The 15573-nt window shown below is 45.1% G+C and overlaps 1 protein-coding gene, 2 long non-coding RNA genes and 1 pseudogene across 4 annotated transcripts in view; all 4 read right to left on the reverse strand.

The window, feature by feature from the left end:
* Positions 1 to 4851, reverse strand: part of LOC112073002 (glutactin) — a 10157-nt gene extending 5306 nt beyond the window's left edge. Inside the window, exons 1-7 of one of the 2 annotated variants that reach the window (XM_070440013.1) lie at positions 4684 to 4851; positions 4451 to 4562; positions 3040 to 3291; positions 2575 to 2711; positions 1052 to 2377; positions 578 to 819; positions 188 to 421 (exon numbers count right to left, since the gene is read on the reverse strand). In XM_070440013.1, the coding sequence (XP_070296114.1) occupies positions 2112 to 2377; positions 2575 to 2617 (309 nt within the window). In that variant the 5' untranslated portion in view covers positions 2618 to 2711; positions 3040 to 3291; positions 4451 to 4562; positions 4684 to 4851 and the 3' untranslated portion in view covers positions 188 to 421; positions 578 to 819; positions 1052 to 2111. Of the gene's footprint in view, positions 1 to 187; positions 422 to 577; positions 820 to 1051; positions 2378 to 2574; positions 2712 to 3039; positions 3292 to 4450; positions 4563 to 4683 lie in introns of those variants that run through there. The other variant, XM_070440012.1, reaches the window with a different exon arrangement.
* LOC112073011 (protein 4.1-like) overlaps positions 1 to 15573 on the reverse strand; it is a 40883-nt pseudogene that overhangs the window by 23457 nt on the left and 1853 nt on the right.
* Positions 14235 to 14654, reverse strand: LOC139024999 (uncharacterized). The gene is made up of 2 exons (XR_011476414.1): positions 14553 to 14654; positions 14235 to 14348 (listed from the first exon to the last, which is right to left on the reverse strand). It is a non-coding gene; the product is annotated as an uncharacterized lncRNA (long non-coding RNA).
* On the reverse strand, positions 14678 to 14921 carry LOC139024998 (uncharacterized). The gene is made up of 2 exons (XR_011476413.1): positions 14756 to 14921; positions 14678 to 14715 (listed from the first exon to the last, which is right to left on the reverse strand). It is a non-coding gene; the product is annotated as an uncharacterized lncRNA (long non-coding RNA).

Here is a 15573-nt window from a genome sequence, read left to right on the forward strand (position 1 = left end):
TTCAGATACTGGAAGATAATTGAAATTACTACACAAAGCAATGTAGCTGAAGCCCTTCTCTTGGTGGAAGTCAAATGTCTTGTTAGTTATTCTTATTTGAAAGTATTCTGCAGCGTATGAAGCTCAGGGGAGATGTTGTTCATAATGTGTGGGACTGGGAAGCAGTGCATGAAAATCATGGAAATACCTGACGGAATCACAGATGGTTCTCTGGGAACAATGTCCAGCAGGACAACCCAGTCATCTTCCATCTCTCTCTGTGACTGTGACGGTTTCTGTTCCAGACGGCTCTGGTCTTCCTGTAACTCCATCTCCTCCACTACAGTCACCCTGCTCTCCTCTCTCTGCACTACTGTCATCACTTTAACCATGGAAGAGATGGTTTCCTCTACGTACACCTGAACTTGCTCTTGCAAAGAAGCTGATACATAAAGACACAATGAACCGTGAGAGACATGAAGTTCAAAGCCTAGTTGATGATTAATCAGTCATTGAAGCCCAGTTGTTTCAATCCCTAAAATACCAAATAATTGAGGCATGGCACAAGCAGCAGGGCTTTGATGAAAGTTCTTCATACCTGAAACTGGTGTGGTGGTACACCTGAAGGAACACGATCAGCCAGGTCCAAGAGCATACACCAATCATTCTCCTGCATTTGCCACGGTCTCCGTCCTTCCACCAACCCCCTTTCAGGCTGTTGCTGTGTGGCCTCCACTTCAATGCATTCCCTCTCTGGTGCTCTCTGCTCGACCGTGTCTACTAACACCACAGAGAATCTTGTGGAGACCACAGGCACCAGAGCGGAGTCGACTGGCATGACTGACAAAGTAGAGACAGCAGTTCTCTCAGCCACACAAATCCATACCGTACCAAAGGTTTATCTTTCAATTGAAATGGCAATTGTTGTAAAACACACGAGCTGGTTAGCTTTGCGGAGGGAATGTTCGAGATGGAATTGTCAGTAATTGTGTGGTGGTGGTAAAGCAAGCGTTTCCATTACGGTTTCAACGGTGACGGGGAGAAGCAAAGCTGATTGGTTGATGGGACGTACCTGGAGGCTTATAAAGAGTCTATGTGGGAGGCTGTCCAGCAGCACAACCCAATCGTCCTTGTCTTCTGGCTGGGATGCTGCATATTCACTTCCACGACCTCTTCTTCTTCTTCTCTTGGGGCTTCTCCATTTGTCTGACTCTATGGGAACCCTCTCCACATCCTTTCTGAATTTCACCAAAACTTCCCCCTCTGTATAAAAACCATCTCCCAGCCTTTCCTCTGATAAAATGTCCTCTGATGACTTTTCCTCGAGTGTCTTCTGTGTCTCCTCATTTCTTCCACTATTCTCACTGTTTTCTTGTTTTCTTCACAGTCTGCTCTCCCTCTGGCACCCTTTCCTCCGACATCTGCCGCATCTATCCTCTAGACCTCCTTTCACCTCTATCAATCCCTTGCCTGAAACCTTCCCCTGTTCCACTCTCTCCTCCTGTTTTCTCTCCCTGACCTTTTCCTGTTCTTGACACTCCTGTTCTTGGAGCCACTGCTGAATTGTAACTACCGGTAACCCTAACTTCTCTGCCGCAAATAGTTCATTGAATTTCACCATAAGTTGTCCTTCTTTATAAAAGTGGCCTCCTATCTGGTCCCTTGACAACCTCTCAGATGCTTTCTTCTCTAGTTCATCTGGAAGACTCTCATCCTGTGTCACTATAGTCACCTTCTTCCTCCTCCTTTCCACTCTTATCTCTCCTCTCCTTTCCTCAAGCCCTCTGGCAACCCTTCCTCCAAAGCCTTACGCTTCCTCTCCTCTAACCATCCTTCATCCTCTTTCAATCCCTCGTCTGAAACATCCACCGTCTCCCTCCTCCATCTCTCCTTGTTGCCCATCTCTTTCACTATAGTCACACTATTCTGGGTCCTCCACTCTACTCTCCGTACCACAGAGGAGGTGCTCGCCACATTTGACCACCCTTCTTCAGATTCCTCTGCCTCTTCCATACTCTCCTCTTTTAGTCCCTCATCTTCCCCTGACTCATCTGGCAGCAATCCTTTGAGAAACACCTCCCTTATCTGCTCCTCCAACTCATCTACTTCCTCCACATTCTCTTCCGCTGCCTCTACACCTCCTCTCTACTCCCCCCCTCCTGTTCTACCCCTCCCTCCTCCCGCTGCTGCCTGGCCTCCACCTCCTCCTGTATCCTCTCCTCCAGCTCATCCACCTCCTGCAGCCGTTCTTCCAGAACCTTCACCTCCCTCAGTCTCTCATCCAGCACCTCTACCTCCCTCAGCTTCTCCACCAGGAACACTCCTTCCTGGAGCCTCTTGATCACCTCCCTCCTCTCCTGCCTAGTCTCCTCCTTCTCCAGGGAGACCGGGGGAGAGACTGAGGGGGCAGATTGGGGTTATCAGTATAGGAAGAACAGGAGTGTAACCTATTCAGTGAGGTGAAACTTCAGAATGTTACAGACAGAAATGATGATTCCCTGTTCTACCAGACAGACAAATCATGTCTGTTCTGCAAAACTCTATTTCTTTGCTAATGAACAACAGCTAGTGAATGTATATAGTATGACGACTCACATGGAGGTGTGTCTACAAACTCAAAGCTGCGGTCCAACTGCATGACCCAGTCATCACTTGTTCCTGCCTTGGCTGTAGCAGCCTCTCCAGAATGTTGGCCGTGGCCACCTTTGCCACCTTGGCAGAGCGGTATTTGACTGAGGACATCACAGAAACATTTAGAACAGAGCGGATCCCTTACATATAGAAAAATAACGTAGCCTCGTTGAAGCACACAGTATCACAGCTCTACATCAATGAGGGCCAAGCACCATTGATAAGATAGCAACATTAAATAAGCCAGTACATGACAGAGCAACATCTTTAAAGATGTCATCGCGGTCGGTGGCGAGCTTAGAAGGTTCACCTTCCATCACTGTCAACTTCTAAAGCACACCTCTACGGAGGATTCATTYTCAAAGCGAGGATGCACACAGTGACATCAGGTATACCACAGCTACACAGAATGAGGTTAACAACAGATACCTGGCYGTTTTATCATGGGGTAGGGGACATAGGGGAGGGAGGGTCGTCTGCCCAGCAGGACAAACCAATCCTCCTCTTTCTCCTCCACCAGTCTCCCCTGCTGCTGTTCATCAGACACCCGTCCCTGCCATGTCCGACTGACCGTCTGGCCTGTCTCAGTCTCCTGCCATGCCTGTCTGACTGTCTGGACGGACTTGCCATCATCCCAGCTCTGAGTGGAAGTCTCCACAGAGGAAGTCTCCCCCCCTCTGACTGTTGATAGAACATGAGGTAATMGTGTTACTGCAGGAGTTAATGGTGAAGTTAGATGGAGGAGAGAGTGAGGCAAAGCTCCCCTCCACAGGTCTGCATTTCAGGGGCTTTCAAAGCAAAGCTCACTTATTTAGTAAGCAAATGGAATTCAATGTATCTGGCAGGCAGATAGCAAATTAAGTTAGTACGAGAKTACCACACAATTCTGAGATCTGCAGAGCTAGACGTTTAGTTCCAAGCACAGGAACGGCAGGCTCCTCGACACAATGATGTRCATCATCAAGCACGGACCAAAGAACTGAAGGCTCTCTTTAACAAGAAACACAACACAAAAAACTAAGGCTCTCTTTAACAAGAAACACAACATGGACCAAAATCTGAAGGCTCTCTTTAACAAGCAACACAACATGGACCAAAGATCTGAAGGCTCTCTTTAACAAGCAACACAACACGGACCAAAGAACTGAAGGCTTCTTAACAAGCAACACAACACGGACCAAAGAACTGAAGGCTCTCTTAACAAGCAACACAACACGGACCAAAGAACGAAGGTCTCTTTAACAAGCAACACAACACGGACCAAGAAACTGAAGGCCTCTTTAACAAGCAACACAACACGGACCAAAGAACTGAAGGCTCTCTTTAACAAGCAACACAACACGGCCAAAGAACTGAAGGCTCTCTTTAACAAGCAACACAACACGGCCAAAGAACTGAAGGCTCTCTTTAACAAGCAACACAACACGGACCAAAGAACTGAAGGCTCTCTTAACAAGCAACACAACACGGACCAAAGAACTGAAGGCTCTCTTTAACAAGCAACACAACACGGGCCAAAGACTCAAGAGCTCTGAAGCTGCTGTTAGTCAGTCATAAGCTGTTAGAAGTGAATGAGGCATCAATGTAACTGTAGCTGTGATTTTGGCAGGTTATTTTGAGCTGCCCTTGGTGAGTCACCAGCATTGACCCAAGCTGCCTGAGATTAGGCCTCAGCATAAGGGTTGGAGCTAATGAGATGATGAGAGGACTGACAGAGCGCAGGGTTAGATCAAGCTGACTCAAAGCTACAGTATGTAGTTCTCTGGCAAGGCTAACTGAGGTTGCTCTATGTAAGCGAGTCAAAACTTCAATGATGGTCCACATGGTTCCTGATGGCTACCTGGTGAAAAAAAGGTCTGGGGTTGGTCAGATCCCAGCATGAAGAACCAATCGTCATCCTCGTCTTGTTTGGACTAGCAGAGAGCTGCGAGGCTTGGAGTCATCATCTCCAGCTACAAGAGTGGGACAAGTTGGTGAGAGACTGATCCTGAAGTCGTGCGCGCTGGCACGAACACACACATTCCCCACACACAAAAAACACATACTGTAATACACGCATACACACACCCACACCTTCGTCGATGGTGCGCGACAGCCTCTTGCTGGCCGACCGTGTGAAGCGTGGGGCGGGCCGGGCGATCATGAACTGGCCTGGCGGGTCTGGGCCTGGGTACGGCCACTGTACCTGAACTTTGACCCCAGCGCCAGGAACCGGGAGCGGGACGACGGGGGCTCCACGGAGGACACCCTGGGGAGGAGAATCACACAGTCACTCACAGTTCCTAGACACGCTTATTATAATGATTTGGTTTCATAGTTCATAATAGCTTGCCCAGTGATGTGATGCATCAATAAATCAATCATGGACCAGCCAAACTCCAGCTTTAATTAAAAAGCTTAGTCATGTTCGTCCAATGGCATACTGCCAGGTGACAATCTCATGTTACCTTAACCAGCTTAATCCAGAGCTCCTCCTGTATGACCGACTTGTCACGTACAGTGCTGTGAAAAAGTTTTTGCCCCCTTTCTAATTCTCTACTTTTGTATATTTTTGATACTGAATGTTATCATATTCTTCAAACAAAACGTAATATTAGATAAAGGTAACCTGAGTGAACAAATAACACAACAATGACATACTTATTTCATTTATTTAATGAACAAAGTTATGCATCACCCAATGTCCGTGTGAAAAAGTAATTGCCCCTTACACTCAATAACTGGTTGTTCCACCTTAGCTGCAATGACTCCAGCCAAACCACTTCCTATAGTTGTTGATCAGTCTCACGTCTCTGTGGAGGAACCCCCCCCCCCAAACATCACACTATCGCCACCATGCTGACCGTTGGTATAAGGTTCTTACTTGGAATGCAGTGTTTGCTTTTCACCAGGCATAATGGGACTTTGACTCATCTGTCCATAAAACGGTCTTCCAAGAGTGTTGATGATCATCCAGGTGGCTTCTTGGCAAACTTGAGTCATCTTTTTGGACGAGATGGGTCCCATTATGTCTGGGGAAAACCAAACACTGCATTCCACAGTAAGAACCTCATACCAACGGTCAAGCATGGTGGTGTAGTGAGATGGTTTGGGAGGCTTTGCTGCTTCAGGACCTGGACAACTTGCCTTAATAGAAGGAACCATGAATTCTGCTCTGTATCAGATAATTCTACAGGAGAATGTCAGGTCACCCATCTGTGAGCTGAAGCGTACTGAGTCATGCAGCAAAACAATGATCCAAAACACACAACCAAGTCTACATGAAAATGGTTAAAAAGCAACAAATTTGAAGTTTTGTAATGGCCTAGTCAAAGTCCAGACCTAATCCAAATGGAGATGTTCTGGAAGACTTGAAATGAGCAGTCCATGCTTTGAAACCCACAAATGTTGCTGAGCTAAAGCAGTTCTACGTGGAAGAGTGGGACAAAATTCCTCCACAGCGAGAGATGTGGTTGAAGATCTCGATAACATTCAAAATATCAAACATATGCAGAAATAGAGAAAATCAGTAAAGGGGCCAAATATTTTTTCACAGCACTGTAGCTGGAGTTAGACTACCACCGGGGCAATAGAGTTACTCTCAGAAAGGTACGCTGCAGGGGCCAATTAGAAGCACAAGGGATTGGTAACCTGAGAATGGCCCCCTGTTGCCGGCAGTAGTGGGGGCAATGACAGAAATTAAATCGAAACACTTTTATTGATCTCTATGGAGGAGATGATCCAGAAGTGGAGTAGTAGAAGTTGCCGCCCGTAACAGCTGATATGGGATCAGATATTGTTTTTAACCTCCTAATGGGTAAGGTCAGGATTGGAGGATAGGATCATCTGATCCTAGATCTATTGTTAAGGGTAACTTGTTAGTTGGAAGCAGGTGAGCAGTGGTGTAGCGGAGGTTAAATGCACGTTGGCTCGACTGAACATTTTAGAAGCCCCCATCTGGCGTGTGTAGAGAACTTTTGCATTTATAAGACAATTTCCTGAAATTCTACAAATTTCTCCATTGGAGCTAAGAGACATTTTTGCATTTTTAGGCTAACTTCCTGCAATTTACACATTTTGCCATGCAGCTAAAAAGGTTGCAGTTTTAAAGCAAATTCCTGCGATATTCTACATATTCTGCCATTGAGACAGAGAGAATATTTTTGCAGTTTAAAAGCAAATTTCCTGCAAATCCTATGCATTTTGCCATGGCTAATGCTGTTGTATTTTGCTCAAACATAACAAAATCTCTACTGTTAAATTAATTGTGTTAGGATTTTTCAATTCTACCTGACTGTATAGTTTTAAGTTTTTACTGATTGTTAGTTCTCAAAGAGATAATATTATTAGGCCATTACAAGTCAGAAGCCCCTCGCCGGGGGAGGGAGTGTCTACTAAAGCTATATGGAATTGTTTTAAGAAGATCATACCAAGGGTATTCTTTTTATTTGATTAATTAATTATTTTGATGAAAAATGTGTATTTTGCCTTACTGCTATTAGCCCATACAACGCATAGAATAAAACAGATACATGGAGCAACAGATAGTCCCCCCCAAAACAGCTAAAGGAAGTTTTGTTCTGAAGTGTCTGTCCTATATCTGAGAGATAGAAGATAGATCAGGAAACATTTTTTTTACACGTATTTCACCCCTAAAACAGTCTCAATATATAGTTCCATTCATTTTTTCAAACTTAAAGGTAATAGGGAAATTATTTTACCCACCACCTATTTATTCACCACTGTATCACTGAGGGCGAAGTGACTTTCTCACCTGAAAGAAGGTATGGTGTTCCACTGAGGCCTTCCACAGCTTCTTGGAGGCCTTGTAGTGGCAGCTTGAAGCCGAATTGTGCTCTCGTACTGTTCCTGTTCAGAGGGACGGATCTTGATGAAGAAGCTGCTTCGCTTGTAGGAGATCTTGAGGACTTTGGGCCAGGGGAAACGAGTGATCCTCAGCTTGTCCTTGTAGACCATGAGACCACCAGAACACACCCCTAGCGTGATGTCCACACCCTCAAGATCCTGTGAGCATGTAGAAAAAGTACATTCAGTAAAGATGATCAATATGTTCTATATACCCTCATCATAGACACTATAGGCATCTTTCCGTCACTGTAATTCCTGCATTTACAGCAACATGCCACTAGGAGGAAAGCCTCTGCTACACTTTCAGCAGCACAGATTAATCTCTGTGTTTGATGACAGGCGATTTTTGTAATTAAAAATCTGTGGTTGCTAGAGTTGCCTAACCTTGTTTATTCCCAAAAATCATGCACTTCGATTTGATAGTTTTCTACTTTTTTTTCTGACCGCTCTTAAATTAATATATAATTCCTTCTATAGATAGAAGTGTTTTTGAGTTCCAGAACATACCTTGGCTTGGTGCAGATCCACTCCATACATAGACAGACTCTTGGCATTCTCCAGAAACAACAATGTCTGCCTGGGCTGGACTCATGGATCGGAGACAAACACAGAGAATGCGGTACAGCAGGTAGCCCTTGTGGTTAGAGCGTTGGGCCAGGAATTGAAAGGTTGGCTGGGATTAAATCCCTGAGCTGACAAGGTAAAAATCTGTCGTTCTGACCATGAAACAAGGCAGTTCCCCAGTAGGCCGTTATTGTAAATAAGAATTTGTTTCTTAACTGACTTGCCTAGTTAAAATTAAAGGTTAGATAGAAGATATATTTTTATTTTTTTAAACAGGTCCGTGTAGAGCATGGTTGCTTTGCAAACAGGGGTTTGGGTTCGGATTCCCACAGGGGACAAGTACAATAATGTTTGCACTCACAACTACTGGTAAGTCTCTCTGGATAAGGAGCGTCTCTTAAATGACTCAAAAAGTAAACATGTAAAGGGTGCAAAAGTTAGAGCAAACTATATTAAGTGCAAGTTATCAGCTATATGATAACATGTTTATGGTGTGTGTCATCGGTGCATACAGTGCACATGTACAGCAAGGGCTTTGCCATTTGGTGTTAAAGCTAGCCGCACAATTGATGTAAAAGGGGTCTGCTGCTCTTTCCTCCTAAAACCACCCCACATCTGAACCTGTATGTGACATTCTGCCCAAACTCCATTTCTTTTATCATAGCTCCAGTATTATAGTCTGGTTTCCTTTTCTTTACATTTAACTTTACCATATTATAGTTTCTGGTCTTGTGTACCATTACCCAGTATATAGTTCTGGTCTTCTTGTTACCATTACTTCCAGTATATAGGGTTCCGTCTTTTACATGTACTCCAGTATATAGTCCGGTCCTCCCTGGGTCTTTTCTACATTACCTCCAGTTATTATTTGTCCGTCCCTCCCTGGTCTTTTTCTTACATACTCCAGTAAAATAATCCCGGGTCCTCCCTGGTTTTTCTTCATTACTCCAGTATATAGTCCGGTCCTCCCTGGTCTTTCTACATTACTCCAGTATATAGTCTGCGTCCTCCTGGTCTTTTTTACATTACTCCAGTATATAGTCCGGTCCTCCCTGGTTCTTTCTACATTACTCCCAGTATATTAGTCCAGTCCTCCCTGGTCTTTTGTACATTACTCCAGTATATTAGTCTGGTCCTCCCTGGCGTCTTTTTCTACATTACTCCAGTATATAGTCAGGTCCTCCATGGTCTTACCATTACCCCAGTATGAAGTCTGGTCCTCCTGGTCTTTTCTACATTACTCCAGTATATAGTCGTCCTCCCTGGTTCTTTTCTACATTAACCCCAGTATATAGGTCCAGTCCTCCCTGGTCTTTGTACATTACCACCAGTATAAGTCTGGTGTTCCTCCTGGTCTTTTCTACATTACTCCAGTTTAATAGTTCCGTTCCTCCTCTGGTCTTTTGTACATTTTACTCCAGTAATTAGTTCTGGTCCTCCCTGGTCTTTTTCTACATGTACTTCCAGTATATAGTCCAGGTCCTCCCTCGGTCATTTCTTTACATGATAGTTCTAGTATATAGTCTGGTTCCTTCCTGTCTTTTTAACATCATAGTTCCAGTATATAGTCTGGTCCTCCCTGGTCTTTTTTTAACCATCATAGTTCCAGTATATAGTCAGTCCTCCCCTGGTTCTTACCTGTATGTGCGGTTGCAACTCCATTGACCTTGTCCTCCAGCTCTTTGCCCTGTCCCGGGGCCCAGCCTCAGCTCCTTGGTGTAGTTGAGAGCCGTTGGACCTCTGGATCATACTCCCCCAGCTCAAGACTGGGGCCGTGTAGGGAGCCTAGCATGGCCCAGAGTTACAAAAGGCAGCATGGCAGCAAGACCACTTCAGGATGGTTCTTTACGCAGCTGTAGACACAGGTAGTACCTGGAGAGGGAGGGGAGAGAGAGAGAGAGGGAGGGTGGAAGGGAGAGAGAGAGAAAGGGGGGTGGAGGAAGAGAGAGGGGTGGTGGAGAAGAGAAAGGGGTGGGTGACGAGAGGTGAGAGAGAGTGGGAGTAAAAGAGAGCCAAGCGGGGCGGTGAAGAGAGAGGGAGGGGGTGAAGGGAGGAAAGGGAAAAGAGAGAGAAGAAGAGAGAGAAGAAGGGACGGAAAGAGTGAAGGGTGAGAGGAGGGATATTGCGAGGGGGTGGAGGGTGGAGTGAGAGAGGGGTTGGAGCGGAGGAGAGAGCGAAGGGGTGGAGGAGAGAGAGAGGAAGGGGGGTTAAGGGAAAAGAGAGAAGGGGGGCGAGGGGTGGAGAGAGAGAGAGGAGAGAGAGAGTGAAGAGAGAGAGGGAAATGGAGTTAACCACTGACACACTGAAATTGAGTTAACGGCAATATTGTAGATGTGGTGTAGATTAACCTGGTGAGGTCTTCTGTGAGCTTGAGCTGGATCAGGAGGGGGTAGAACTTCACGTGAAAGTGGAACTCGTAGGTATAATCTGGAGAAGAAAATACAGAGTGAGTACTGTTTGGTAATTTGAGCTAGAAAAAATGTATTTACTGTTATGTCATCGTATTGACATCACCCACCTGCCACCTGTGTTCCGGATCTCTTTGGAGGCGGTCCAGCCATGTCTGTAAATGACAGCGGGAGAAACAGACTCAATGAACGCCATCGTACTGTAAGACCAGTCATTCTGCCCTATGTGGTGAAACGGCACCTTCCATCCTATAGGTACTGTTTCTCTAATGGACAAGAACATTGCAGTCTAACTACACTCAAAACAACCCCCTCACTGAACATGTCTTTCTCTCCACAGATGTCAGATGCAATCTACCCTCCTTCACTTGGAAGGTTATAAGATTACTGTTCAACCACCACCCTAGATTAGCAGCCCATTCCTTTAAACCAGGCAAAGTGTACTGTAACCCTGGAGGGTGGGTTATCCCAGACGGCCAGGCCATAAGTAGTCTCTCCCAGGCAGCGTTGAAGTGGTCACACACCTTCACAAAACAAATCTGAGGCCGTCGCATGTTTCTACACAGGGAACAGAGCAGAGACAATACAACTAACATTCAGTAGAAAGAAAATTATTACGGTTGTATCACAACCAATCACAAATAAGCATTCAGTAAGAAGAAAAATATTACTGGTTGTACTCACAACCACAATCACAAAATAAGCATTCATTAAGAAGAAATATTACTGGTATGTACTCACAACAACGATCAACAATATGCCATTCAAAAAGATTAAGTCAGAAAACAGATGTGCATGGGCACATATATTTGAAGAGATGTAGAAAGACAACGGTGTATTTGAGAAGTGTCTCTACCACCGAGCTACACTCCAAGAGATGTCGCTCCAGCAGGAGAGCGTACTACACTGCATGATCCGCGGACGCTGGAGGGTTTGGCCTCCTCTGCTAAAGCCGTCCTTGTCTTCTCCATTTAGTGTTTCTCCCCTTTCCCCTCCGTTCGCCTCTGCCCCTCCTCCTCCTCCATTGCTGCTCGGCTGGCTTCTTCCTCTGTTTCTTTGCTTCTCTTTTCTCCTCTACGTCCGCCTCCTTCTCTTCCCCCACTGACCGCCTCCTTTCTCTACCTCAAGGTGTTGCCTTCTGCTCCGCCTGTGCTGTCCTAGGGGTCACAGAAAGGTCATATGACAGCGACATGTTGTCAGGACGTTTCATTTCTCAATTAAAGACAGTTACATTTATGTAATCAGACAGAGTGACTCAAAATATAATGCATAATATCCTCAGGAAATAAGGACAAGTGACTTTCCAGTGTAGTTGTGAGAGAGAAAGAGCATGGCACGCACTGCAGTCCTTCTTCCACTTGTATAACACACACACGTTCATACTGCGCATATGCTCTTCTCTCTTCCAACTACACCTTGAACTCTTGTCCTTGAATTATTACGTGCTGACGAGATTTTTTGTTTCTTAGCAGGTCAGTTCACGGTTTCGTTCGAATATTAAAAAATAATCTCCCGTTTTGATTCTGTTTCTTATAAAATATATTTTTACAATAAACCATTGCAGCATGCATTATGTGGGTTAAAGGCAGTTCAACAAACCAGAATCAACACCATTAATAACAAGTCCCATGCATGGTGATACTGACTGACCACTTTACCATCATGATTTCCAGTACTTTACTTTAATAAAACATTTATGTTTTATCTTAAGATGACTTTATATATTTCATTCAATCATCATCTCACTGTCATAGAAGCTCTGCCAGCAATATAGCTTGTCTGACAAAATCACTATTTTTACTAGTTCTTCAAAGTAAGTAAAGAAAATTCTAGTGAATACCTATCAACGAAATCAATCAACAATCTAGAGATGTCCGATCTTTCCAAGTCTTGTTCTCTCATCTCTGCTCTACACAGACCGACCGGACAAGCAATGGATTATGTTCATTGTAGTTAATTACCACATTTTCTGCTGTAAACTATGTCGAATTTTGGTCTGTTGGAAACTTCAACTCCCTACTACACCGCACAGTTCGGGCTTGATCTGATTTTTCTTTACACAAACTGAGCATCAAGCAAAAAAAACGTTTAAAAAATGTTTTCGCTCAGCACTACTAGATTAGTAGTACTAGATTACTATGTAACAGCAATGTTACTTAAATTATTAAATAATTACTTGAAGCGGTACTTTTCCTAACACAGACTAGATCTAGGCGGCTCTAGACCAGCACAGAAAAGTCAGTTCTGCTGAGTCAGCAGCCCACCCCAGTCAAGCACCAGATGAGGTGATGTTTTGTCCTGTACCTCTCTCTCCTTCTACYCTGAGTGTCTTCAGTGTAGCTATTCTCTGAATGCTATGTTGTTGATCAGACTCTGGGTAACATGTTCCTTCAGTTTCTGTGCTTGATGTTCACTTCACTTATTTTTACTCCAGTCTCTCACTTGAGACTCATTGGCCTACATCTTCAGTCTGCTGCAATGCAGRCCCTCAATGTGCAAAATAATAACAGCATTGTAAAAAATAAATAAATGGGAAGGCAASTCATTGACACGTWAAATAATATACTGAACAAAWATATAAACGCAGCATGCAACAATTTCAGTTACAGTTCATATAAGGAAATCAGTCAATTTAAATAAAGTCAATTCASCATGGCAACTGCACACTCTCTCAAAACCTGAGACATCTGTGGCTTTGTGTTGTGTGACAAAACTGCACATTTTAGGATTGGCCTTTTATTGTCTCCAGCACAAGGTGCACCTGTGTAATGATCATGCTCTTTAATCAACTTCTTGATTATACCACACCTGTCAGGCGGATGAATTATCTTGACAAAGGAGAAATGCTCACTATCAGGGATGTAAACAAATTTGTGCATACCATTTGAGAGAAATAAGCATTTTGTGCATATGGAACATTTCTGGGAGCTTTTATTCCAGCTGGGACCAACACTTTACATGTTGCATTTATATTTTTGTTCAGTGTAGATATGATAATTCGGCATTTTTGTTTTTTGCGCACTGCAAAAGCTGTCTCCCAAAATCTAAATCAGAACAAAAAAAACCCCAGCAGGATAGCATTCCCCAAGGAACAGAGTTGTGCACCCATGCCCTAGGTGAGAAGTTCACTGTGTCTGTCTCCCTCACTCACCTGTGTCTCTGTGCTGCTGATGGAGTGATGGTCCTGGACCTCTACCGGCTCCTCCTGCCTCTCCTGTTCAGCCTCCCTCCGCCCTCCGCTCTGAGCTCTGGCTCCGGGGCCGCGATGGGGGCTTTCACCTGCACCTCTGTTGTGGACTGCTCCCTGCTTTCTTTTTGCCCTTCCGTTTTTTTCTTCTTTACCTCTTTATTCTCCTCGTTCTTCTTTACCTCTTTATTCGCCTCGTTCTTCTTCCCCTTCTCCTCCTCTTTATTTTCTTTCTCCTTCTTCTTCCCTTTTGTGTTTTTTTCGTTGTCTTTTCCTCCCTTTCTTCTTCTCCTCTTTCTTTGCTGCCCCTTCCTCCTCTTTCTTCTTCTCTGCTTTCTTTGCTGCCTCCTCCTCGTCTTTCTTCTTCTTCTCTGATTTGTTTGTTGCCTCTTCCTCCTCTTTCTTCTTCTTCTCTGCTTTCTTTGCTACCTCTTCCTCCTCTTTCTTTTGCTGCTTCTTCTCCTCTTTCTTCTTCTTCTCCGCTTTTTACGGTCTCTTCTCCTCTTTCTTCTTCTCTCTGCTTTCTTTGCTGCCTCTTCCTCCTCTTTCTTCTCCTCTGCTTTCTTTGCTGCCTCTCCCTCCTCTTTCTTCTTCTCCTCTTTCTTTGCTGCCTCTCCCTCCTTCTCTGCTTTCTTTGCTGCCTCTCCCTCCTCTTTCTTCTTATTCTCCTCCTCTTTCTTTGCTGCCTCTTCCTCCTCTTTCTTCTTCTTCTCCTCCTCTTTCTTTGCTGCCTCTTCCTCCTCTTCTTCTTTCTCTCCTCCTCTTTCTTTGCTGCTCTTCCTCTTGATTCTGCTGCTCTGCCTCTTTCTTTGTTACCCCTTCCTCTTCTTTTTTCTTCTTCTCTGCTTTCTTTGCTGCCTCTTCCTCCTCTTTCTTCTTCGCTTTCCTTGCTGCTTCTTCCTCCTCTTTCTTCTTCTCTCTGCTTTCTTTGCTGCCTCTTCCTCCTCTTTCTTCTTCTTCTCCGCTTTCTTTGCTGCCTCTTCCTCCTCTTTCTTGCTGCTCTTCTCCTCTTCTTCTTCTCTCTGCTTCTTTGCTGCCTCTCCTCCTCCTTCTTCTTCTCTCGCTTTCTTTCTGCCTCTTCTCCTCTTTCTTTGCTGCCTCTTCCTCCTCTTTCTTTTCTTCTCTGCTTTCTTGCTGCCTCTTCCTCCTCTTTCTTCTTCTTCTCTGCTTTCTTTGCTGCCTCTTTCTCTTCTTTCTTTCTTCTTCACTGCCTCTTTCTTTGCTGCTTCTTCCTCTTCTTTCTTCTTCTTCTTCTCTGCTTTCTTTGCTGCTTCTTCCTCTTCTTTCTTCTTCTCTGCTTTCTTTGCTGCTTCTTCTCCTCTTTTTTCTTCTCTGCTTTCTTGGCTGCTTCTTCCTCCTCTTTCTTCTCCTCCCCTTGGCCTGCTCTAACTTTTCCTCCTTGTTCCAGCCTCTGCCTTCTCTTTCTCTTTCCTGTCCTTCTCCGCCTTCTCGACCTCGGCCCACTCTACGTCTGTGCACTGCGAGCGCCGCTTGAGGAAGGAGGAGAAGAGGCGTGAGAGGCCCCGGCTGGCTGAGGTGCGCTGGCGGGGCTTCACTAGCTGCTCCTCCTCAGTGGTGGTGGTGGTGGGGAAGATAGGGGTCTCTGTGGAGCAGGCTCTGAGGCCTGCTCCTGGGTCTTCTGGCTGGGTTTCTCCCTCTCTGGCTCCGCTGCTGCTGCCTCTGGGCTCTGCTTGTTCTCCAGTTGTATCTCTGCCTCTGAGCTCTGCTTGTTCTCCGGTTTTCTCTCTGCCTCTGCTACGCTGGGCTTCGGTCTTCCCTCTGTGTCCGCCTCACCCACCGCGCTAGCTCTGTTGTCATGGTACACACTGCAGAACATGACATGGAGGAGTCAGCGATAGGAAAGAGAAAGCTTGTGTGTGTTGTCATGTTGGATGATGCACAGCAATATACACATAAGCAAGACATGATTATGGACAGTCAACAGTGATGCACTGA

Source organism: Salvelinus sp. IW2-2015, unplaced genomic scaffold (genome assembly GCF_002910315.2).
Source record: "Salvelinus sp. IW2-2015 unplaced genomic scaffold, ASM291031v2 Un_scaffold2120, whole genome shotgun sequence".
Classification (NCBI taxonomy): domain Eukaryota; kingdom Metazoa; phylum Chordata; class Actinopteri; order Salmoniformes; family Salmonidae; genus Salvelinus; species Salvelinus sp. IW2-2015.